The 25,944-nt window shown below is 48.5% G+C and overlaps 2 protein-coding genes across 2 annotated transcripts; both read left to right on the forward strand.

Annotated features, from left to right (window-relative positions):
* The first annotated feature begins 20 nt into the window (after positions 1-20).
* LOC130370915 (UNC93-like protein MFSD11) lies at positions 21-8,758 on the forward strand. The gene is made up of 14 exons (XM_056576479.1): positions 21-816; positions 954-1,117; positions 1,266-1,315; positions 1,863-1,970; positions 2,301-2,380; positions 2,544-2,640; positions 2,752-2,810; positions 3,633-3,792; positions 3,920-3,963; positions 4,086-4,151; positions 4,464-4,589; positions 5,418-5,589; positions 6,122-6,257; positions 7,818-8,758. Exons 2-14 carry the CDS (start codon positions 1,022-1,024, stop codon positions 7,977-7,979), a joined length of 1,356 nt encoding a protein of 451 aa, XP_056432454.1. The 5' UTR covers positions 21-816; positions 954-1,021; the 3' UTR covers positions 7,980-8,758.
* A 148-nt stretch (positions 8,759-8,906) lies between these two features.
* On the forward strand, positions 8,907-23,721 carry LOC130404163 (uncharacterized protein C16orf96 homolog). The gene is made up of 15 exons (XM_056608801.1): positions 8,907-9,660; positions 13,303-13,407; positions 14,497-14,577; positions 14,998-15,111; positions 15,559-15,859; positions 16,409-16,506; positions 18,685-18,792; positions 18,938-19,012; positions 19,185-19,349; positions 19,923-20,035; positions 20,327-20,386; positions 20,991-21,165; positions 21,385-21,493; positions 22,765-22,890; positions 23,435-23,721. Exons 1-15 carry the CDS (start codon positions 9,265-9,267, stop codon positions 23,590-23,592), a joined length of 2,184 nt encoding a protein of 727 aa, XP_056464776.1. The 5' UTR covers positions 8,907-9,264; the 3' UTR covers positions 23,593-23,721.
* Positions 23,722-25,944: the final 2,223 nt, after the last annotated feature.

Raw genomic sequence — 25,944 nt, forward strand, 5'->3', positions numbered from 1 at the left:
CGTCAACACGTGGGATGCGACTGAGAGTGAAGAGCAAAGGGACTAGAAGGCGGGAGACGGACAGGGTTTGCTTGGGTTTGACCAGCCGGGTTTCACGGTCGCCTTGGACGACGATATGAAGACTCTGAACAAGTCAATGCAGCGGAAACGACGGTGACTGTCCACTGAACAGTCACCGTTGTTACATTGCATGGTCTTGCTGTGCGGGCAATACAATGTAAAGTTGTGTTGTTTGTTTTCGGGCTGGTTTGCATCTCGGAAGGCTGGCGTCCGAGGATTCAGGAACACATATTAACCTAAGAAGTTACTCGGCAGCCAGCCAGCAATGGAAATGAATGATGTCCACGCCGTAGAATGGATGTTTGGAATTATGCGAGGCTGCATACCCCGGAAGTATGCGGGAAAAAGCGTACAACGGAGTCCAATGGTCCAAAGTGTCGCAAAGAATTCTGTTATATCTATCACTCTGGTGTAAGTCAGAGTATATAGAGAGCCAATTCTGCTGTGATATGTAGATCTATTTAACAGAAGTAGGCCTACAACGCTGTTTGCAATAGTGGTTTATTTTGCGGATTTGGTTCCTTTTTTAATCAGCTGACTAAACTCACATGTATACATGACACCGTGTACAGTCATAATGCTGGGACCACAACAAAAACTGGGATAATCTTATTTAAGCATTTGGAAAAACCTCGTCCTGTTCTTTAGTAAGTAACATATAACGCATGACGTTGCTATAATGGCAATGGCATTAAACGGGCAGTAACTTTACACACACCAGACCAGTGTTTACTTGAACGTCCTGATTTTACGCCGGTGAGTACTCCACGTCTGAACTATTAGCTCTCTGATCTTTATTTAAGAGAGATATCTTATGTTTTAACGTCGAAACTCTAAACTGTGGGTACACCCTCACGCTTTAATTGTTTGCTTGTGTGCTCATTTCTTTGCAGACGAGGTGTGAAGCTTGTAGCCTACATCTCCTGTATTCAATCAATCGAGGAATTTTGAATTGTGCATCATGACTCCGGAGGGGAAAGCTCTGTCAAACATAGTGATCCTGGGCTTCGGCTTTATGCTCATGTTCACTGCCTTCCAAACATGTGGAAACATAGAGGTAGCCCACAGAACTGTTCACAGCAAAACTACAACAAATATAAAGTGATGAAAATGTACACTGTTGTGACCGTGATGCAAGACTTTGAGTATGAGTGGATTGTACATGTTGGGGTGATGTGTCAGGTGATTTTCCATTTCCTTTTCAGCAAACTGTTATCAAGAGTTTGAACAACTTCACCGCGAGTGGATATACAAGGTTATACATTGATAATATACATTATATATTTTATGCATCTTTTCCGTTGAATCACATTTACCCGAAAACCGAACAATGACTATTCATTCTATGAACCAGAATGGTGATTAAAGTATTCCTCTGTTGCACTTCTACTACAGTGGGTCTGCATTGCAGATATCGGCCTTACTGTTCCCAGGGTTTGAACCAAGAATGGTGTAGCACTTTTTAGTTTTATCCTCCACTACATTAGTAGAACAACCCCCAAGGCTTCCTCAATACTTTAAATATAGGCCTAGGCCAATACAAGTTGTGATGGCAGAAGCTTCATTAGCTTGATCATTGGGGGCTTAGGTAAAGGGGGGTGTCATAAATATTTGGCCTGTTAAGCCCTTTGAGACTGTTAATGGCTATAAAAATTTAATTATCAAAGAGTACTTTTTTTACTGACATTTTTCTTATGACCCTATTGGCTTCTACTGTGTTTCGATGATTTTAAACGTGATTCTTGTCATGTAAAACCCTTGGTAAATGAAGGGTGCTATGTTGCTCTGGTCCCTTTCACCAGCATGTCCATCATCTACGGTGTCTTCTCGGCCTCCAACCTGGTGGCTCCGTCGGTGGTGGCCGTGGTCGGCCCTCAGCTCTCCATGTTCTTCGGCGGGCTGCTGTACAGGTACACAGAGTGTGCTCACCATGCTATTTTGAAGATTAAAAAAAGATTGCCATTTAAAGAAGTTGTAATGTTACTACAATAATAATAAACACTTGCATGCACACTCACTCACTCACTCACTCACTCACTCACTCACTCACTCACTCACTCACTCACTCACTCACTCACTCACTCACTCACTCACTCACTCACTCACTCACTCACACTGCAGATTTCAATGAGGAAAGTCGTGTTTGATATTGTTGGACTGTAAAACAGTAGTATCGGACTCACCACGTAAGTGTATTATCAGTTCAGTGGTTGTTGATGTTCTCCCCATGTGGTCCCCAGTGCGTACATCGCCATGTTCATCCAGCCCCGAGTCTGGAGCTTCTACACAGCCTCTGTGTTGGTCGGCTTCGGAGCCGCAGGTAACCGCAGTAGAACCTCCAGAACCAGCCCCACCGGCTCCCAGAATTCATCCTGGTGGGCTGTGTTGGTTTTAGGCCCTAGTGTTGTTAATCTGGATTTGGTTTGTTGGTTTTGTGGGGCTGTTCATTTAGATTGGCTGTGTTTGGGTTTGTGCGTCCCTAGTGCTGTGGACCGCCGAGGGGAACGTGCTGGCAATAAACTCCACTGACACCACGATCGGGCGCAACAGCGGACTTTTCTGGGCTCTGCAGCAGTTCAGGCGAGTGCTTGATTCGTTGCTTCCTGGCATGCATCCTTTATTAGTCCGTATGGAACAGGAAGTAGTCCTCCCGAAACAGAAAGTTGACCTGCATTTCTCCTCTTTCTCCAGCTTGCTTTTTGGGAACCTTTACATCTACTTGGCCTGGCAAGGACACGATCACATTTCAGGTACCCTTGAATGCTAAATTCATCATTCTCACCTATTACGGGGGCCGGTAGAGTGTGTGGCGGTAGGATGTCTGACTCTCCCCCCACAGTAGGGAGGCCCTAACCACTTACCTCCTTTGAATAAGATCTGAACTCACTAGAACCAAACTGACTTCTAAATGAATGACAAATAGGGATAGTTTGAGGGCTTCGTTCCATGGGTGTGAATCTATAACTTCACCTTGATTCACAGTTGTGAGATGGATAGATGCCAAGATGAGTTTTAATCCATAAAAACCGGTAGACAAGCGTTTTGTTTGGCGCAATTTTTAATTGTGTAAGATTTGTATTTTTGGCAACTTCATGCTCAGATAAACATTAAAATGTATTTTATTTACCATAGATTCTAATCTTCCTCGATGAAGATGTTTTCTAGGAACTGTTACACTATCAAAAGTGGGATGCATTCACATCACCTGTAACATGTATAGATGAGACTTGGCACTTTACAGACGGCTGTGTACCAGCCCAGGTATAAACCCCGGGTCAATGATTATAATGGATGCCATTTAGGACACTTCTATACAAAGGTTATTGTAGTATTGTGCACACATAAATACCATTATATACATGTTCCCATTGTATAGATACACCCATGCTTTGGATGTAGTGTGTATGGATATAATAGATATGTACTTGTATGTATGTATGTATGTATGTATGTATGTATGTATGTATGTATGTATGTATGTATGTATGTATGTATGTATGTATGTATGTATGTAATGTATGTATCTACTGTATGTTGGTCCCTGGCTCATGGTTCACCGTCTGGTCTCTCAGAGAAGGACCGGCAGACGGTCTTCATCGCCCTCACCGTCATCAGTCTGATCGGCTGCTTCCTCTTCTTCCTCATCCGCAAGCCGGACCCGTCTGAGCCCACTCCCTCGGAGACCTCCGAAGCCCCCCTTCATACCGAGTCCACCAGCGCGTCCGTCTCCGGGTGAGTGACCGCAGCCTAAATGACAGTTATTATTATTGAGTTAAAGATCTTGATGTGATGATTACAGTTCAGCTTGTTAAAGGTGAAAGGTCACGTTCCCTGACCCTGTTTTGTCTTTCCTCCTCAGTCCTCCTAGGAGATCTCTCTGCACTCAGGCTCTGGACGCCTTTGGTAAGTCTCCTACCTCCTACCTCCTGCTCGTCTCCTCTCACCTACTCCTCGGCTCCTCAGTGTCGCACTCTGACCTCTGACCCCACGCTGCGGTTATTAACATTTGTGTTGTCTCGTTCCAGTGAAGGCCTGTAAGCTGTCCGTTAGCAAGGAGATGATGCTACTAAGTCTGCCCATCATGTACACAGGTGAGTAGTGTACCTGAAAGTTTACCTCGTGAGACCGACTTTATCTGGTGAGGCCGACTTTATCTGGTGAGACCGACTTTATCTGGTGAGACCGACTTTATCTGGTGAGACCGACTTTATCTGGTGAAACTGATTTGACCCGGTGAAGCTGACTTGACCTGGTGAAACTGACTTGACCTGGTGAAACTGACTTGCGCTATTGAATTCGCCTTTGGAGATTGGACCTAGAATGGGTGAAGAAGAAAGTGAGATAGAGACTTTAACATCAGGTGGGAAACGGTGATGTAATGGTTTGGGTTCTCCGGCCCTCAGGTCTGGAGCTGACATTCTATAGCGGCGTGTACGGAACCTGCATCGGTGCCATGACACGCTTCGGACACAACGCTAAAGGCCTGATCGGAATGTCAGGCCTCCTTATCGGAGTTGGAGAGATCCTGGGTAGGTAGGACCGGTCCTGGTAGGAAGAAGAGATCCTGGTTAGTAGGAGAGACACTGGTAGGTAGGGGAGATCCTGGTAGGTAGCGGAGATCCTGGTAGGTAGGAGAGACACTGGTAGGTAGGGGAGATCCTTGTAGGTAGTGGAGACACTCATAGGCAGGGGAGAGCCTCGGATGTAGGAGAGATCCTGGTATTTAGGAGAGACACTGGAAGGCAGGGGAGATACTGGTAGGTAGGGGAGATACTGGTAGGTAGGGGAGACACTGGTAGGTAGGGGAGATCCTGGTCGGTAGGAGAGATCCTGGTCGGTAGGAGAGATCCTTGTAGGTAGGAGAGACCACTGGGTTGTTAGGGTTAAGGTTAGGCTGGAGGTGAGAGGGGTAAGGTACGTAAGCATTGAGGGTGGTTGGGTCGATGAAGTTACAGGTCGTTGTATGATAGATGTTGAGGTGGAGTGGCTCAGTGATAGAAGTGTTGAATCCATGATATGGGATCGTCAGTGAAGGATAGAAGTGTTTGCCTATTTATGGAGGGATGAAAGAAGGAAGCTTCATCCTACCCCCTCATAACAGATGGAGCTATGGTATGAAACACCAAGAATAGGATTAGAAATCATGACAGATGAATCTCAACAAGTTCAAAATGCAGGTAATCGAGCCTTCTATTGCCGGAGAGGAAACGGAATATGATATATATACGCGTGAAAATAAACGCAAAACAATAGAGTACCAATATAGTAGACAACAACAACAATATTTAATATCTGTATTTCTGACTGTACTTCTGCATTGTCTCCCTGTTGACCCTGCGTGGTCACGGTGCGTCCAGGAGGGGGCGTGTTTGGCATTCTGAACAATAACCGCCTGGGCAGGAACCCTGTGGTGCTGCTGGGGCTGCTGATACACTACCTGGCCTTCTACCTCATCTTCCTCAACATAGCCCCAGACGCCCCTCAGGCCCCGGAGGAGGGCACCGACCTGCAGGCCTACATGACCCCCAAGTAGGTGGTCCTCTTAAGTCCTATATCACCCCAGGTGGGTCCCCTCAGAGTCCTACAGAGACCTCTAGTGTCCTACATCACCTTAGGTTGGTAGTCTTCTAGAGTCCTACATAGACCACTAGTTTTCTACATCCCCTCATTTAGGTAGTCTGCTAGAGTCCGATAGAGACCACTAGTGTCCTACATCAGACCAAGGTACCAGGACACTAGGGTCCTAAACAGACCACATCACACCCAGTCCTGTAGGCCTACATCAACCCAGGTGGAAGCCATTCCTTGCCATGTAATGCTTGACTGACAGCCGTCTCCAACTGTGCAGCATAAGAAATAACAGTAATTCAAGTGTACCGATACAAGTAGTACAGATTAGCTGTCGACTTAGAACTAAATCTGATGTGATGCATTTGGGTATTGTGACAGTAGAGTGACAGTAATGAGAGTGGTGTGTGTGTGTGTGTGTGTGTGTGTGTGTGTGTGTGTGTGTGTGTGTGTGTGTGTGTGTGTGTGTGTGTGTGTGTGTGTGTGTGGTCAGTGTGGGTGTGGCTCTGTTCTGCAGCTTCCTACTAGGTTTAGGAGACAGCTGCTTCAACACTCAGCTGCTTAGCATGATAGCCTTCCTGTACAAGGAGGACAGCGCCCCAGCCTTCGCAGTCTTCTATTTCATACAGGTATACTCACTCACTCACTCACTCACTCACTCACTCACTCACTCACTCACTCACTCACTCACTCACTCACTCACTCACTCACTCACTCACTCACTCACTCACTCACTCACTCACTCACTCACTCACTCACTCACTCACTCACTCACTCACTCACTCACTCACTCACTCACTCACTCACTCACTCACTCACTCACTGATTCACTCACTCACTGAGAGATGCAGCTCTCCTGGTATTACTGCTACTACTGGTTAGTAATAGTAAAGCTGTGTCTCCCTCTCTCTTCAGTCCGTCATGGCAGCTATAGCCTTCCACTAAAGCATCACTCTAGTCTAGCTAGTCCTGGTTAGTAATTATTAGTAGTAGTAAATAGTTAGTAAGGGTAAGAAATGGATAGTTATAAGAATGTGAGTGAGTAATAATAGCTAGTAAGTGTCCGTAATGTTAATACAATTAGTAATGGTTAGCAATCGTAACAATAGTTTGTAAGGGTAAATCATGGGTTAGTAATGGTTAGTAATAATAAAAATGAGTTAGTAATGCTAAGTAGTGGATGGTCATAGCAATGGTCGTGGTTAGTAATAGTAATAACAGTTGGTAATGGTTGGTAATAGTAATAATAGTGAGTGATGGTAAGTCATGGTTAGTAATCTTACTACTATAATAGCAGTCCTGGAGCACCAGTTACTCAAAGTTACTCATGTGCCGCGCATGTTCCAAGCAGCCTGCAGTGCACAAACACACACACACATCACGCGTGAACGTATACATACACTGCAAGCACGCATACACACAACGCGCACATGCACACACACAAACACACACACACCGCACAATGCGCACAAACATACACGGAAACACACACGCACGCACGCGCTCGCACATCGCACGTCAAGACAAAGGCAGCGACACATACACAGAAGCGCACAAACACACACATACACACACACCGCAGCAACACTCGCCCTTACAGCTCCGCCATCGACACGCGCGCAGGTAAGAACACGCACGCACGCGCACACACGCACGCACACACACCGCGTCGACACTCGCCCTTATGATTTTTCCTGTGTTTTGTGTGTATGCTATGTGTGACTGTAGGCTACTGCTGCCTGTCTTGGCCAGGAAACTGGAAGAGATGTTTAATCTCAATGATGATTATTATTTTCAACTAACATATAGTAGTTGCCTTGCATTTTAAATGCGGGGTACTTTTCAGCCCTGAATAACAGTAAAAGCTATTTCATTATTGATTTGCATGCATAGTGTACTACACTTTCCATTGAACAATTACCCCTGTTAATTACAACTAGCAGTTGAGCGTGCGCAACACTAATAATGGTGAGTGATGGTTAGTCATGGTTAGTAATAGTAATAATAGTTGGTAATGGTTAGTAATACCAATAATAGTGAGTGATGGTTAGGCGTGGTTAGTAATAGTAATAATAGTTTGTAATGGTTAGTAATAGTAATAATAGTGAGTGATGGTAAGTCATGGTTAGTAATAGTAATAATAGAAGTGGTTAAAAATAGTAATCCCAGTCGTGTGTGTCCCTCCCCAGTCCATCATGGCAGCCATCGCCTTCTCCTACAGCAACGTGCTGCAGCTCCCCTGGCAGCTGCTGCTCCTGGTTGTCACCGGCTTCATGGGGACGCTCTCCTTCTTTCTGGCCGAGTGGGGGGTGGTGGCCAAGCGCCGCGACTTGGACTACGACAGCATCTGACTCATGCCAGGAGGAGGAGCAGCAGGAGGAGAAGGAGGAGCAGGGCGTAACTGAAAAAGTTGCTATAAAAGGAGACATTTCATGGTTTACTGATAAAGTCCAACTCTGAGCTGTGGGATTTGCTGATTCATCCAGACATTCAAAATGTCTGCTTATTTCTTCGGAAGAAGCCTTAACTTCACTGCAGGAAGGCTACGGGTTTATATATGAGACGGCACAACGTTGTGTTAGGTAACGGGTCATTTAAACCTCAGTCATCCAAGATATTCCCCTCAATATATTATGTCACTTTATTTCATTCTATTCATGTTTATTCACATTTTATTGGCCAATAAACAGCCATGCATACAATAGGTGGGAATTTGTCCCTGATGACAAACTGAAACGCAATATTTCTTTACCAGAATGCATTGTGCATGAGGAGCTGCTGTTTTTTTTCAGAGGATTACTTGTCTGTTTGCTGTTCATTTGGACAACAGATATTATGGGATGGCATTAGGCCCTTAGTGTTTGTTTGTTTGTAAGTGACTTGGATGTTGAGGGAAATGAACCTTCATGTATCTGAATGATATTTTTTACTTGAATCTAGTACTTAAAGAAACTATGATTTTCTGGCTTGCTGGTTTTTATAATCAAAATGTTTGGATTATTATTAAGGATGAAGTGATGTTATTTCTTAAATGTCAACTCACTTTTTTAAACCTTGACATGAAGTGGGCATATGTAAAAGTAAGAATGTAAAATAGTTCATGATTAAAAACTCATGGTATATGATAAGATTGTCCTAGAAAAATCGATCTGCTTCTTCCCTGGTACCAACTGATGGGGGGGAATGAAATGGGAGCATTTGGTGTAGAACCCTTGCCTCTCGTTGCCTAGCGACCGCGGACGCTGCAGAGTCAACACGTGGGATGAGATCCCAGAGCAGAGGGACTAGAGAGCGGGAGACGGACAGGGCTTGCTTTGGTTTGACCAGCCGGGTTCCACGGTCGCCGTGGACGACGATATGAAGACGAAGACTCTGAACAATTCAATGCAGCGGAGACAACGGTGACTGTCCACACAAAATAACGCGTTTCGGATGCGTGTCGTGTTTTAATTTGAACAGAGTCGACTCCATCGAAAAACACCGGTACGCCTACCTTTAATCGTCTCGACATTGGACATGTTTTTTATCGACTTTATGGGTTTCCTCGGGTCAGCTGTCCTCTGAACCGTACGTTGTGTTCAGCCAACAATTGTATCATGTTTCATAATTGAACCACTATCTATAAATAATATAACCATGTCGGGGGATATTAGTTTACATAAATTGGTAGACTTATCTATCGGTACACCGGACATCGGGGTGGTCAACTTCAATGCGCTACACACTCTTCTCCACGCGATTCTGGACCACCTGAAAATCCAAACCGTAACCATCAATTGGACCAGAGAGGAGGAATGTGTGGGCAAGACCTTGACGGCTCCCCCCCAGGAGCAGAACCAGTCCGCTCCCGGGTACCAGGACCTGGAGGACAAGCTGCGCCGTATCGAGACGCAGATCGCCCTTGTGGAAAACCTCCCCTCCAGTACCGAGCTGTTGGACCGGAGCTCCGCCTCCGCCACGCCGGTGAACGACATGTGGCAGCTGATGCAGCTCCGCCGCCATATCCAGACCAACGAGGACGGGGTTTCCAAGGTTAGACCCCCCCCCCCACCCTACCCCACCAAACCGGTCTAGTGTCATGACTCATGAGAGACAAGTATCTGAGGTGTGAGATAATGGCGGTCTGACGTCAGAGAACAATTAAGTGGGAGGCCCAGGTGTGTCCAGGCCTTGTGGCTCATGTATAATTATGTCAGTAGTTTTCCCTTCATCACCTGAATTGTTTGTTTGTTTGTGTGTGTGTGTGTGTGTGTGTGTGTGTGTGTGTGTGTGTGTGTGTGTGTGTGTGTGTGTGTGTGTGTGTGTGTGTGTGTGTGTGTGTGTGTGTGTGTGTGACACAAGAGCTGCTAAAGAAACATGTCATTTCTATCCTTGTGCACTTTTCGCCGTTAGGCCGCATGGGGCGGGTATGAGTGAGTGTGTGTGTATCCCTGCTGCCAGTGGAGCTGTGTGTGTGTGTGTGTGTGTGTGTGTGTGTGTGTGTGCGTGTGTGTGTGTGTGTCTGTGATGACAGCTCAAAGGACAATGGCAGCAGGGCACCTCCCTGACTTCTCAGATGACCTGTCCATGTTCGTGTTCCATGTTCAGGTTCCTGTCTGGCTCCTTATCCCATCATCACCCCCCCCCCCCCCCCCGCCCCACACACTCTTGTCGCACCTCCCGTAACCACGGCGACAGCGATGTCAAACCAGGTCAAGAGCACCTTGATTGGCTGAAAAATCAAGTCTTATCTCTTTTTTTTTGTGTTAATACCCTGCTCGGCCTGTTGGAATCAAACCCAACCCTGGCAGATTAAAGTGCTTTCTACACCAGTGAGGATCCCTAACCCTGTAGTGTTATGGGTCTGGGTGGGGGACTAGATGGCTACGGTGGTCTAGAGAGCTAGGGGGGTGTAGAAGGTCTGGTGGGGGACCAGATGGCGGGGATGTGGTTTTTCTAGAGGCTTGGGTGGGGGACTAGAGGGCTGGTATGCGGATGATCTAGAGGTCTGGGTGGGGGGAGTAATAGAGGGCTGGTGGGGGACTAGATGGCTGGGATGGGGGTGATCTAGAGGTCTGGGTGGGGGGGGGGGGTTATAGAGGGCTGCTGGGGGCTAGAGGGCTGGGATGTGGGTGATCTAGAGGTCTGGGTGGGGGGTGGGGGGTGGGGGGGGGGGGGGGGTTAAAGAGGGCTGTTGGGGTACTAGAGGGATGGTCTTGACGTCTAGGTGGGGGGTGGGGGTGGTCAGAGAGCTGGTGGGCCAGGGGGCTGATTGGCTGGTAAAGGGTAAGATAAAGATCAAAGATTTAAGCTCTTCCTTGTTTCCAACCCTGTGTGATTGTTAGCGGGAAACCTTGGAGACTCAGCTGTTGTTGTGAGGTTGCTTAGATGGCCAAACTCTGTTGCCGCCCTCTCTCTCTGTCTCTTTCTCTGTCTCTCTCTCTCTCTACCTCTCGCTGGCGGTCTCTCTGACTCAATGGTTGAGAGGTGTTTATGCCCCCTGCTGAGAGGTCTCTGTTGTCATGACATGAAAAGGTTCCCAGGTTTCAGGTGAAGAGCGGGGCCCACCTGAATCATTCATGGCCTGCGTGATGGACTCCAACCACCCCTCCACCCCCCTCGCTTAGCCTACACCCTCCCGACCTCCCCTGACCTCTCTCCACCCTAATATCAATATTACATGATGTTAAGGAGCTTTTCCCTTGCATGGTTGACATCGTTTTCCGTGTGTGAACAGGACAGCTGAACTGTGGACATTGGGATTTGAACCCAGAACATTTTGAATGGGAGTGGAACACCTTAACTACACACCTTCTTTAGGGGGACATAATAGTCTAACCCCAATGACCACAGCATACCTGTAGCCAGTGTCTCAATAGTCCCCTGTCCCCTATCTTATAATAACCTGTCTCTGTAATGTCTAACCCCTACCTGCTCCTTAATGACCGGCCTCAGTACTGTCTAACCCCTGCCTGCTCCTTAATGACCTGTCTTGGTACTGTCTACCCCTACCTGCTCTTTGATGAACTGTCACTCCTAAATGTCTAAATAGAAATGGAATACCTGCCTGGGAAGAGTTGAGGTCTGTAATCGGTAATAGCTAACTTTTTTCAACAACAGAACTGCTAAAGATTAACCAGGCATTGGACGCTAGGAACTAAGCAGAGTAACTAGGGTGAGCTAGGATACGAAGACATCAATAGAAGACGCAGGGGTCTGCTAGGATGCTAGGAGCTGAATAAAGTATGCAGGGTGTTAGGACACTTCGGAACTGAATAGAGGATGCAGGATTTTAGCTAGGATGCTAGGAGCTGAATAGAGTAACCAGGGGTGTTAGCCAGAGCTGCTAATCTCAGTGTATTTAGCAGCGTGCCTGCGTATACCGAATGCATCGCAATGCTTCCTGCGTAGCATCCTGAGCTAATCCATCAGAGCTGTGTTTGATGTAGAGGCCTTCCTCCGGATAACCATAGCAACCAAGACAACCCCAAGGCCTTGCGGGTTGGCATGACGCCCAAACATCAGCGCACACACACATACACTCAACACACTTTGTGCTCATCTCATCCAGGGTTGGCGTTAGGGTCCCCTTCCTACCGAGATGACGTCATCTTTAGGATGCGTGGCGTTGGGGACAGTCAACTGAATGACATGCCCTTACATTAGATGTGAACGTACATTAGATGGGTCCATGCATTAGACGTGCAGGTATTTAGACCAATGGCATGCCTGCGTGGTTGCTGGGACGACTGGGATTGGTTGAAGCGTCCCGGAGGAGCATCGTGGGGACCTACATTACTTCATGTGAGCTGGTTACTGATTAACGTTCAGTAAGAGATTACATTGCTGGCGGAGGAGTCTTGTCTATGTGTGTTTGTGTGTGTGTGTGTGTGTGTGTGTGTGTGTGTGTGTGTGTGTGTGTGTGTGTGTGTGTGTGTGTGTGTGTGTGTGTGTGTGTGTGTGTGTGTGTGTGTGTGTGTGTGTGTGATATGCGTGTGAAATATGAGGGTGTGGGTGGGTGTTTTGTGTGTATGTGTGTGTGCAGGGTATGGGTTGTGTGTGTGGGTATGTGTGTAGAGGGGGGGCAGTGATGCATCAATGCAGGCCATGGCGCATTCCGACACACTGCAAACACCTGCTTGAAAGGTTAACACACAAACACACACACACACACACACAAACACTGAATGTTAATTCAGACCCCCTCCCTGCAAGGTAAATACTTGACTCATCAGAGGAAACGTCAACAAAGTCACCTGAAAGTGAGAAACTCAGCTGCCAATGGCTGCTTATAATTTATCTGACCTTTGACCTCAGACCCAAACCTCTAGCACGACCCAGTGTGCACCAGCTTGGAGTGCTAGGCGCACACACACATTCAGGGGTCAAAGGGTAAAGGGCCATGGGAAGGTACCGGTTGTTGGGGATCAGAGCATCCAGGACTGTCCTGTGCGTCCTGTGTGTGTGTGTGTGTGTGTTTATAAATATATATATGTGTGTGTGTGTGTGTGTGTGTGTGTCTGTGTGTGTGTGTGTGTGTGTGTGTGTGTGTGTGTGTGTGTGTGTGTGTGTGTTTGTGTGTGTAAATAAAAATATATGTGTGTGTGTGTGTGTGTGTATGAATAAATATATATAAGTATGTGTTGGTCTTTGTGTGTGAGTGTGTGTGTTATTAACCCGTGTCTGTGTTTCCAGTCTTTCTCGCTGGTCCAGGACCTCTTGCTGGAGATCCAGGAGCTGAAGGAGTCCAGAGACCAGCTGAAGGAGAAGGTGGAGGAGCAGCACACTGCCCTGGAGAAGGTCTGTTATCTCCTCTATACCCCCCCACCAGACCCCCACCTCTATATTGCATCCTGGAATCAACTCACGTGTAATATATGTTACATTTATATTGATAATATATTCATCGAGCACATTTAATAAACAAAACAAGTTTGACCAGGGTTGCTGGATAAAAACGGTAATTTACAGCGCAAAATAAAATGATGGATAGAAGACCCAATATAAAGTTCAAAAGTACAACTGACTTGACCACTGTGTCCACATATTGTAAAACTGATAAATGGTAATGGTGTCGCTTCGGACAGCAAAATATTTGATTTAATTTTAGAGCATGATCATGGGAAGATACAGGCTGAAAAGTTACCAGGCCTATTTTCAAAGAGACAATGGGTGTACAAGATTCTTATCGGGAAACGTTCACAGCATGGGTAGTTAATACAAAGGAAACAAAGGTGAGGGGGAGCGACCATCGTTGAAGGTTTAGTATCGGCCATGGCTTAGTATTGGCCATTGGCCATGTCCAATTCACACACTATAGTGGACATGTCTACAAAGGCTGCCAGACAGTTAAAGAAATCAACACAACAAAGAAGTCATTCGATTGGCCTCAGTATCATGCTTCGTGGCTACGGTGGCAATGCAAATGCAAACTATCTTAACACCTTTAAATTAGAGAGGGAGGGAGGCATCTCTAGGTCCAAGGAGGATGTATAGAAATTCCTTTTCAATTTACTTTACTTTAGCTTTGCCTTAAACATACCTAACCCTACCGTAACCACAACAAACCCTATATGAACACCACTAAACGCTGCCATAACAACACCAAACCCTACCGTAATCACACCAAACAGTACCGTAATCTCACAAAACTCTGCCGTAACCACCACAAAACCGAACCATACTTGTAATTACTGTCCAAAGATTTACAGTTCGAAAGTCGCTTATTAAAACAAGGGCCAATAACAACATAACAGGATTCGGGTTCTTCTACAAACACACGGTTAATTCGGCTGCTTCTGGCTGGGTCGTCTATGCTAAACACTCAGCAGCCCATCACAGGTAGCGTAACCCTTTGATGGCTGCTACCGTGTTGTGTGTTGGGCCCAGGTGAACTCGGCCCTTCAGGAGGACCACGCCACGACGTTGGAGGAGTGCTGCCACCGTGTGGAACAACTGGAGACCGCAACGGTCAGTGATCATCCCACCATGACAACCAAATCAACTGATTGTTCAACCAGGTCCACACAGATCTCTGGACTGCCGCAGCTTCATGTTGTGAAACACAACATGGTGTTGTCTGTTGATGGATTAGAACGCTGTCCCCTCCGAAACAGTAACAGACTGTACCCTACATACAGGCACACATCGCATATACCGTGACATAGAAGGGTTTTGCTACATAACAGCAGCTCATCAGGGCTTATGTCACTCTATAATCCTATTAGAGTGATTGCATTTGGTACAAAATCACCTTTTGTAAACATGCTGTTTGTTTTAAATGCTTCTTAAAAGTAAAAAACTTAAAATTGTCCATGGAGAGGCTGCAGTTATTCATGGGTGGTTTACGGCTTGTTTACGTGATGTATCCTTGTTATTTGTGGTTTGTAGAGGTCTCTGGAGGAGAGGGTGGAGCGGTGCCCCAGCCCAGTGGTGCTGGAGAACACGGTGACGTGGGAGGTCCTGCAGTCAGCACTGCTCTCCGAGCGAGAAGACCTCCACACAGTGAGAGACCCGGTTACACACAGTGACTCACTGACGCTGCGCCCACTGGCCCTTGTTTGGAAAGCACCGGTCCAAACGTACACACTCTGGTTGGTCGCGTTGTGGGGACTCTTTTCTTGTTATCAGGACCTTGAGATGTTCCCGTGGAGAGTTAGTACTGAGGACCTCGTTTAGGCAACACAACATCGCCACACTCCACACTGTGCTCCAGACAAACTACGAGTTGGTATCCATTGGATAGGCGGGAAAGATACAAATAGAATAATGATTATTCTGGCGCCCCGGTGGCTAGACCGGGTACTGCACATACCATATAGGCTCAGTCCTGAACGCAGCGACCCGAGAGCATCCAGCATGTCCTCCCCTTGATCTACCATACCTTCCACTCTGTAATAAAGCGTAACATTTTAAAAATAAATATTTTTAAAAATGTTTTATGACTTCCAGAATCGGTTGCAGGAACTCTCCGCCGGGGCGAAGGGCCCCGTGACGGACCCCCCCAGCCCCGCGGGCCCGGGCCTCCCGCCTTCCCCCAGCCCCCCACCGACCCTGCCGCCCCAACCACCGCCCCCTAGCGGCCAGGTCCCGGGGGGTAGTGCGGCGGTGGGCTTCCCCGAGACGCTGGAGGCTCTGAGGGTGGTGGGCCGGCTCAGCGATCGCCATGGCGACCTGGAGGAGCGCGTGGAGACCCTGGAGGCGGAGCTGGCAAGGCTCGATGACCTCGCTAAGCACGCCGGCGGGGCGGCGGGTAATAACGATGGCCGCCCGGTTTCAGTAGCCTTTATGGTCTCGGCGTCTAAGAGCTGAACATAAAACACATCCACTGTAGAAGTGGTGTCAACGTTGGTTAAGATCGACATTTGAGCGTTCCACAGAGGGAAAAGGAATGGTTATAACTTCAGAACCTTTAAGGTTAGGGTTTCTTATTAATAATTGTGTTTGTTATCCTTTACGATGGTGGTATCGTGGTGGTGTGCGTGGGTTTGGTGGTGTGTGTTGAGGGGTGTTGGTGTCGTGGTTTGTGTCGGGTGGTGTGTGGTGGTGTGTGGTGGTGTGTGTTGGGTCGTGTATGTTTGGTGGCGGTGGTGATGTGTGTGGGTTGGATGGTGTTGGGTGGTGCGGTTGTGGTGTGTGTTGGGTGGTGCGGTTGTGGTGTGTGTTGGGTGGTGTGTATGTGTTGGGTGGTGTGTGTTGGGTGGTGCGGTTGTGGTGTGGTGATGGTGTGTGTTGTGTGGTCTGGTCGTGGTGTATGCTTGGTGGTGGTGTTGGTTGACTGGTATGATGGTGTGGTAAGCAGGGTCCCAAGCAGGGTCCCAAGATCCAGCAGAAGACCTGTTGGAGCAGATGAAACACCTGAGATCCCAGGTGGAGGGCCTGGCCAGCGACATGGAGAAGGTGAGAGACACACACAGGACCCTTTTCCTACACAAAAAAATCACACGCACACACTCACATAAACACTAACAGGCACACAAGCAGACACAAGCAGTCCCTGAATTTAGGCAGGCTGACCAACGCGCTGACGATGTTCTCATCCAAAACCCGATCTCCTCGTCGAGCAAAAGGTCACGACCCCGAGCGAAAGACAAGAAGAGAGGAGAGAGATCATAGTGTCGGAAGTGAAGAGAGAGACGAGGGAGCTAAAGGAGGCGAGAGAGGCAAGAGAGGCGAGAGAGCGAGTGCCTGACAGGGAGCTTGCCCAAGCCAGCCAGGAAGTCAATGCCGAGATCACACATCTCAGGTAACGAGAAACAGCTACCCAAGAAAAGAAAGGTTAATGATGAACTCAACTCAAACTCAAAAAAGCATGTGCAGGGTGTTTCTGTTACTATCTTAGTGTCTTCGTGAGGACTGGTAGTGTGTGGGTGTGTTGATGTTTAGTCTCTTGGTAGAGACAGTAAGTACCGTATGTGAGTGTGTCGATGTTTTGGTGTCGTCGTGGGGACTGTTAATGTGTGAGCCGGGCCTGGTCTGTGGTCCTGTCTAGGGAAGTAGTGCTAAAGCTTGAAGAGGAAGTGAGGCAGGTCAAAGGTCAGGGGGAGGCGGATCCACACCTCCAGGACCAGGTCAGACCGATCTACTTTTGAAGATATGTTTGTTTATGTTATTTGAATTAAATGTACAGTGTAGTGATTCCGCTTGCTTTGCCTAAACCTTCAGCTTCATGTTACCCTAGCTCTGACCTTTGACCCGCAGCTGGACAATCTGCGCTGCACCCTAGAGGACATGGTGGGACTTTCCTCCACGTCTCTGCCCTGCCAAAGCCCCCAGGAGAGAGAACAGGGAGAGAGAGACACCCCGGGAGAGAGAGACACCGAGGGAAAGAGAGACACCAAGGGAGAGAGAGAAAGGGTCACCCAGAGAGAGAGAGACACCCAGAGAGAAAGAGACACCCAGGGAGAGAGAGAGAGGGAGACCCAGAGAGAGAGGGACACCCAGAGAGAGAGAGACACCCAGAGAGAGCGAGAGAGGGACACCCAGAGAGAGAGAGACACCCAGAGAGAGAGAGATAGGGACTCCCAGAGAGAGAGAGACACCCAGAGAGAGAGAGAGAGGGACTCCCAGAGAGAGAGAGACACCCAGAGAGAGAGAGAGAGGGACTCCCAGAGAGAGAGAGACACCCAGAGAGAGAGAGATAGGGACTCCCAGAGAGAGAGAGACACCCAGAGAGAGAGAGAGAGGAACTCCCAGAGAGAGAGAGACACCCAGAGAGAGAGAGACACCCAGGGAGAGAGAGAGAGTGACACCCAGGGAGAGAGAGACACCCTGGGAGAGAGAGAGAGTGACACCCAGAGAGAGAGAGACACCCAGGGAGAGAGAGACACCCAGGGAGAGAGAGACACCCAGGGAGAGAGGGACAACCAGGGAGAGAGAGACACCCGGGGAGAGAGAGAGAGAGGCTCCCAGGTACAGAGAGAGAGAGACACCCAGAGAGAGAGAGACCCCCGGGGAGAGAGAGACACCCAGGGAGAGAGTGAGAGAGACCCCCAGGGAGAGAGAGACACCCAGGGAGAGAAGGACAGGGAGGGCCAGAGTGACAGGATGCTGAGCAGTCTGTCCCAACCCCTGGAGAAGCTCCATGAAGCGTTCAGCAACCTGATGAGACAGCAGCAACAGAGCAGCGATTCAGAGGTAGTAGCGACCACCTGGGGGCGCTCCAGTCACACAGAGCTACACCTTGGAACTAGAGTACAACTGGAGTACAACTGGAGTAGAACTAGAGTACAACTGGAGTAGAAATGGAATAGAGCTAAAGTAGTACTGGAGTAGAACTGGAGGAGCTCAGGAACCATGCCATAGTAGATGGTCCTATTTAGTCATGCATTAGAGTAGACAACTTAGTCCTAAGCAACAGATATTGATTTTCGGTACAGAGGAAGGGGTTAGGGCATCTTGAGGTCAACAAGGGAATCAAACCCAGGACCTTTTCGGTTGGGAGTCGAACGCCCTCATCACCATACACACCTTCCTCTCCGCCAGCATCTCCACTCATCACGGGTCTTCGTGTGTGACTGTGTGTGCTTGTGTGTGTGTGTGTGTGTGTGTGTGTGTGTGTGTGTGTGTGTGTGTCAGAGCGCCATTCAGAATAAGATCACCCAGCTCCAGGCGGAGTTTGACAGGCTTCGCCAAACAACGCAACACCTGCTGGAGAACCACGACGAGAAACAAACACACCTCCAGGTAAAAGGGAATATCGTCTGTCCACTGTTCAGCCACTTATCAGACGCTGTCACACAGTGTTGCAAAAAAACACTGGTCATGATGCTAGTTGTGGCCAGCGTCAGTGAGGATGTCATCAGTAAGGATGTCATGCTGGTTCTCGCAGAAACTGTACAAGTCCATGAAGGTGCTGGAGGAGCAGAAGGCGGACAAGCAGCTGCTGGAGACGGAGATCCAGATCGTGAGTCGCGGCCCCCGGGGGAGGATGTAAAACACCCTTAAACTCAGTCTATCTGAGTGACATATAGACTGTCTGAGTTACATTCAGTCAATCTGACTCTCTCTCTCTCTCTCTCTCTCTCTCTCTCTCTCTCTCTCTCTCTCTCTCTCTCTCTCTCTCTCCCTCTCTCCAGAAGGCAGATAAGTGTGCGTTGGAGAGCAAGGTGAGCCTGGTGCAGCTGGACGCGGCGACGGAGCAGCTGAGCACCATGTTCCACAACCTCCTCTCCAAGGTCACGGGTCAGGAGCAGGACTGGCACAAGGTCATGGACCGCCTCTCCAGCGAGATGGAGGGCAAGGTACACGCTAAACTCAAATATGTACCAACATTACACATAGACACACATCATACAGTACATACTAATACACCAAACCATATATGCTGTCTACACCCACATTCAACACTACAAGCTTTGGGTTGGCTTTTAGTCAACCTGCTGTGTTTTCATGTCAAGCCAAAGTACATAAAGTATCTATCCATCCATCCATCCATCCATCCATCCATCCATCCATCCATCCATCCATCCATCCATCCATCCATCCATCCATCCATCCATCCATCCATCCATCCATCCATCCATCCATCCATCCATCCATCCATCCATCCATCCATCCATCCATCCATCCATCCATCCATCCATCCATCCATCCATCCATCCATCCATCCATCCATCCATCCATCCATCCATCCATCCATCCATCCATCCATCCATCCATCCATCCATCCATCCATCCATCCATCCATCCATCCATCCATCCATCCATCCATCCATCCATACCACAATACTGGTCAGCAGTGGTCTGTGCTGATCCTTCCTTGTTTTGGCTCTCTGCACCGCCCCGTACCGGTCTGCGCTGGTTCCGTCCCACAGCTCAACCGGATGGAGCTTGACTCGATGAAGAAGCAGCTGGAGGACCGCTGGAAGAACATCCGCAAGAAGATCAAGTCTCCCGAACACGAAGACAACGCCGCTGGCCTCACAAGGTACGAGCTTCTGTAGATCCATACTAAGAGGACCTGCTGTTTCATCTAAGTGCTCCCAAGACTTGAAACTGTTGGTCTTGATAGTAGCTTGGTGGTAAAACAAAAAGGATAGGCATCATGGGGGAGCAATTGTCGACACATCGTCTGAGGAATTACTGATGAATGCTCGACCAATTGTAGCCAGTGTTAGCCGTGCATGAACACGTTTTCCCTCTTTGTTTCATAGTTGTGTTCCTTAATATACTACATGCTGTACATACTCATTTATTGTTTATATTATTCATGTTCCAGACAGCTGGTGGCCAGGTTCCACTGCATCTCGTGCTCGCGCCCAGTGGATATGACTGCACCGTGAGTCCAAGTGCGCCCACCACACACTCCACTGCACATGTTTGACTGCCCTCTTTTTCTCTGTATCTCTGTCTGTCACCCTCTCTCGCTCCATTTTTGCTCTCTCGCTCACTTTATCGTAAACCCCTGGGTGCTGTACCTCCCCTAACCAGTGGGGGGCAGCAGAGCCCACCACAACACTACTTCATACAAAAAGCACCACCACATTTGAAACAATAATGTATATAATTAAGTAGCTACTGTAGGTACTGTCTAACCCCTACCTGCTACTTAAAGACCTGTAACTGTACTATATAACCCTTATCTGTACCTTAAAGACCTGTCAATGTACTGTAAACCACTACCTGGTACTTAAAGACCTGTCTCTGTACTGTCTAACCCCTACCTGGTACTTAAAGACCTGTCTCTGTACTGTCTAACCCCTACCTGGTACTTAAAGACCTGTCTCTGTACTGTCAAACCCTTACCTGCTACTTAACGACCTGCCACTGTACAATCCAACCCCTATCAGGTCCTTAAAGAGCTGTAACTGTACTGTCTAACCCACACCTGCTCCTACATGACCTGTCCTTGTGCTGACGCGCTCCCCTTTACCTGCGCCCAGTGGGCGCGTCCCTGGGATCGGGGACTACGGCTACGTCACCATGTCCCGCCCCTGCGGGGGTCACCACACCGTCACCCAGCCCATCCGGCGCTCCGCCCGCTTCCAGCACCTCAGGCACTTCTACCAGGCGGAGACGGAGGCCCTGCCCGTGCACCCCGCCGAGCTCAAACTACAGGTGGGGCGGTATAGACAACTTAACAGTATACTGTTTATATATATGAAAAAATGTTAAAGTAGTTAATAGCCATTACTGGGTGGTGGGGAGTTTAGGTGGGTGAGGTGAGTTACATTCTGCCCACGCACAAACATGTTCAACAGAATGTGGCCGATCGCAGCTGTGATTGGCTACCCCAGTCGGTGATGTGTGTGTCTGTGTGCGTTTGGGATTGGTCAGGGAGAGGAGGATATCCTAGGATTGGCCGGACAGATCTACAAGGGTCGCCTCACCGCCAAGGGCCCCCGGACCACGGACCAACACCTGCCCAGCCTCTCGCCCAGAGAGAGTACGTCCTCCTCAACAGCTTTATTTATAGTCCGGACGTTACGAGGACGGTCACATTGGTGTCCCAGTCCGGACGGCCTCTGGGTCATGTGTGACATCAACAGTCCGACAACCATCCGTCATATGAACACCATTAACTTAACTAACCACCATACCGCATCGCAATCATCTGTCATCTAACTCTGAAATACGTTTAGCGAACAGGATAGTGTTCGCTGAACGTGAGGGTGTTCACTCCCAGCTAAAAGGGTCTAAGGTTCGGAACGTCCACAGTCTCCCTGAATGCATCCTTGAGCAGGATTACCCCCTAGCCGCTAACTGCTGCTTCCTGACCTGTGTCTGTACTGTCCAACCCCAACCGGCTCCTTAAGGACCGGTCTCTGTACTGTCCAACCCCTACATGCTCCTGAATGACCTGTCTCTGTACTGCCATACCCTACCTGCTCCTTAAGGACCTGTCTCTGTACTGTCCAACCCCTACATGCTCCTGAATGACCTGTCTCTGTACTGCCATACCCCTACCTGCTCCTTAAGGACCTGTCTCTGTACTGTCCAACCCCTACATGCTCCTGAATGACCTGTCTCTGTACTGTCCAACCCCTACATGCTCCTTAATGACCTGTCTCTGTACTGTCTAACCCCTACCTGCTCCTTAATGACCCGTCCCTGTACTGTCCAACCCCTACCGGCTCCTTCATAACATGGATCTGAATTGACTGGAAGCAGCTTGAGAAAAAAAGCGTCTGCTGAATGACTTTGATTAACCTCAGTGTTGGGAGCAATGCATGTTGGGAGTAAGGGGGAGGTTGCGAGAGTGTGTTTGTGTGTGTGTTCCGGTTGAGGTCAGTCTTGGGGGGGAAAGAGACCATTACTGAACAGAAAGGAGAAGTGAGCATGTTGCAACAGTGACGGGAAGGGAGTAACCCAGGGTTTGGGTTCATTATCTTTTTGAGGACAGCGTCTGGTACCCATGCAAACAGCCCCCCGTATAAGACCAGGTGCGCAGAAAGTCCAGGTCCTCAGAAAGACAAGGACCTAATAAGTCCATGTACCCATTAAGATCATTCAGACTCATTTTTCATATGACCATCATTGTGTTTGTGCTCCTCATTTCTCAGGCTTATGTGGACTGTGTCTGGTACCCACAGATGTATACTAGTGTATGTGCGTATATTGCCTGAATGTTTTTACAGCCTGTATGGTTCTTGTTAGGCTCCTATAGAAAGTTGGGATTTTTGTCTTCATGTGACCTTGCTGCTATGACGACCACAGGCATGAGTAAAAGTGGAGACGGCCGAGTTCAGCGTTCCAAGTCCCAGATGTCCTGTACCGCCCCGGGACCCGGCTCCGGAGCTCCGACCCGCCCACAGAGCACCAGGGCAGGCCGCCGTCGCATCGGTGAGTCCCGACCCATCGGCTAAACACTCTCGGCCCGAAGAAGACTCTGGGTTCAAACCCCAATGTCCCTACTCGACCTGTAGGTCCGTCTTAAAGGTGACGCGTTATACCCCCGTGCGTGAGTGTGATCAGCTGTTACAAGCCGTGACATCACTAGTGGGCGTGTCCAACTAGATGTATGACGGATGGACGTCTGCTGCAGTCCACTTGCTAGGCTGGTAGACTGATCTATCCAGCGCACAGCTAGGTGGACACGCCCACTTGTGATGCAAGAAGAGGCAGTTTTCCAAAACGGCTTGTAACGGCTGAGCGTACTCACACCTGGGGGTATCATAGGTCACATATAATAAACTTGTTCTTGCATCTCAAGTTGCTTGTGGGGCTGTACAATGACCGTTGTACGGAGGAGGAAGTCTTCCCCCGGAAACTGTTATCTGTTATTCGCCTACAATCGGAAGCGCAGATATATTATATAATTATAATTATAAACCAACCGCCCCGTCCCCCATTAGACATGAATAACCTTTGACCTTGTGACCTCCAGGTTCTGCTGGTTCGGGGCGGGCTTGGCCGGTGTCTGCGGCGGACGACCTGGGTTCACTAGCGCAGAGCAGCGGAGAGCTACAGCGCCGGGCCACCGTCACCGAGCTCCATGTTGACCTCCGACCCCCTGATGAGGAGGGGCCTGGGACCAACCTGTAGGCGGGGGTTGAGTGGTGGAGTGGTGTGTGTGTGTGTGTGGGGGGGCTGCAGTGTTGTGATTAAAATATAAAAACTGTTTTTTAAAGGTTTTTAAATAAACTGCACCAGAAGACTTTTCTCCAGGAGAATTATTGTTTTTTTCTATTCAAAATAAATCACACATATACAGCGTGGAGGAGCGTGTTCTCGGGGGCCTAGGGGCTGGTTGAGGTGGACCTGGGTCATTTTAGAAATTCCTTATAACGAGTTGAATGGGTAACGTGTCTATCATAGCTAACAAAGCTAATATTGCTAACAACAGCAGGGCTTGTACTGCTAACATGCCACACTAACTCAAAAAATGACAGGGCTAACATGGATAACATCGTTTTGCTACACGTGTTTCATGATTTTGCTGCTTGTCTGTGTTTATGTGTGTGTTGGTGATGGATGGGATATACACTACACTGCGTAGCATGTGACCACAATGCCATGTTTAACTTTAGCTTCCAATACAGCGTGCTGCTTTACCACTTCCTGTGGTACGAGGCTGTGTGTGTAAGTGTTTCAGAGAAAGAATGAACAAGTTTTACTAGCGCTTCGGGGAATTTGACCTGTAACCTAACCCCATCATTTTCAGGTAACGGTACAGTATTACTCGATGTCGGACAACACGTAATGTTGACTAACCTGAGTAATAAAGCATCCGTTTCATCTCACACTTATCAGTCCTTACAGATTACCTGATTGGCTGAAGGTCAGGTCACCTGACCTTCTGCTCAATGTACACGACTAATCTTTCCTGCTCCTCTGCTTTAGACACATTTTGAAATGCTCTTAGATTTCCAAACGTCCATTTCCTCCTTCGGTTGCACCAGTTCAGCCAGCTCTTTTTGAAAAAATGGCGAAACAGAGGGTGAGAGAGAGTGAGTCAGTGTGTTTTTAAAAGGGCCTTGCCATTTTGTGCAGTTGCTAACATAACCACAACAGAGTGGCTCCCGTGTAAACTGTTTAATCTCAACCACCATTCAGCGTCGACCAGCACCTACGCCTAGTCTTTTGATTACCATTACGGGTTATTATTATTATTATGAAGCAACAGGATGAGGCGCGAGAGCTGGGAGAGAGGAACATAGTGATAATAACCACCACGTGTGGGTCGTCATACTGTGTTTTTATTAAACATAAATACAAATTATTTCGGCAGGGGGGAAAATGAACCGTTGAGAGGGAAGAATAGAGTCTGTATAAAAAAAAGAGGATACCCAGAAAATGAGGAGGTTCTGAGGAGTCCATGAGAAACCATAGGCCAGAACCAGACCCCCCCTCAAACATCGTCCTGACAACCGTGGTGGTGTCTAACAGGTCACAGGTAAGAAGCTACAGGGAGACTGCTTGAAACCGTCCACACAACAAAGAAAAAACACCCAGATGTCCTGAACTGATAATGAGGATGATGGCTCCGGGCGGTCTTCCACACCAGCCCCCACCTCTGGTCAGGTCTTAAAGAAAATGTATGGACAAGATTTAGGCCCAATCCCATTTCTACTCCTTACCCCTTCCCCTTACCCCTCCCTCTTGTTTTGAAGGGGTAAGGGGAAGGCGTAAGGGGTAGAAGTGGGATTGGGCCTTAGGCCTAATCCCACTTCTACCCCTTACCCCTTCAAAACAAGGGGGAGGGGTAAGGGGTAGAAATGGGATTGGGCCTTAATAGAGGCACCGTTCTAGGGGTTGTAGTCAAAGAGTTCATGTAGGGTGGCGGAAACGGGGGTCCACCGTTTGTCCCAGCCTGCTTGAACCTTCCATGGTGGTGTGGTCGCCACGGGGATGCAGTCAACTGCTTCAGTTGGTCTGGATGGGGGGCTTTTTGGAAAATTGTGACCTAAAACACACGCCCGCCCCCGCCTGGGTCCATATAAGGAGTGTACTTCCTGCTGGGGGGCGGTCCTTTCCAAGTCATCGCCCGGTTGAATGTGTAAACTCTCCAGGCGGTACAGCGGAGATCTAGACAGCGACGTGTCGCCGCTCTCTCGTTTTTTTTTGGCAGGATGGACATGGGATGGAGCACAAAGAGAGATGTGTGTCTCTTTGAGAGCCAGGATGCTGTAAGCAAGTTGAGGAATCAGAATACAGGAGGCCTCGCCCATTCAGTCTGTGCCCAGTCACAGCGAGGTAGGTGTGGTTGAGTCTACAGGTTGTGTGGAAACCTTAATTGTATTGCCGAGTGGACCTCCCATTGGCAGCACATTTTGGCAGTCCAAATGTTCTGGTGTCCCTCCAACAGCGTCAACCGTTGGGGGAGCTTCTGATGTAGTCGTAAGCTGTGTATTGCATTTCATTGTACATGTACCCTTAGTTAACAATAAAACAAAC

Source organism: Gadus chalcogrammus, chromosome 2 (assembly GCF_026213295.1).
Source record: "Gadus chalcogrammus isolate NIFS_2021 chromosome 2, NIFS_Gcha_1.0, whole genome shotgun sequence".
NCBI lineage: Eukaryota > Metazoa > Chordata > Actinopteri > Gadiformes > Gadidae > Gadus > Gadus chalcogrammus.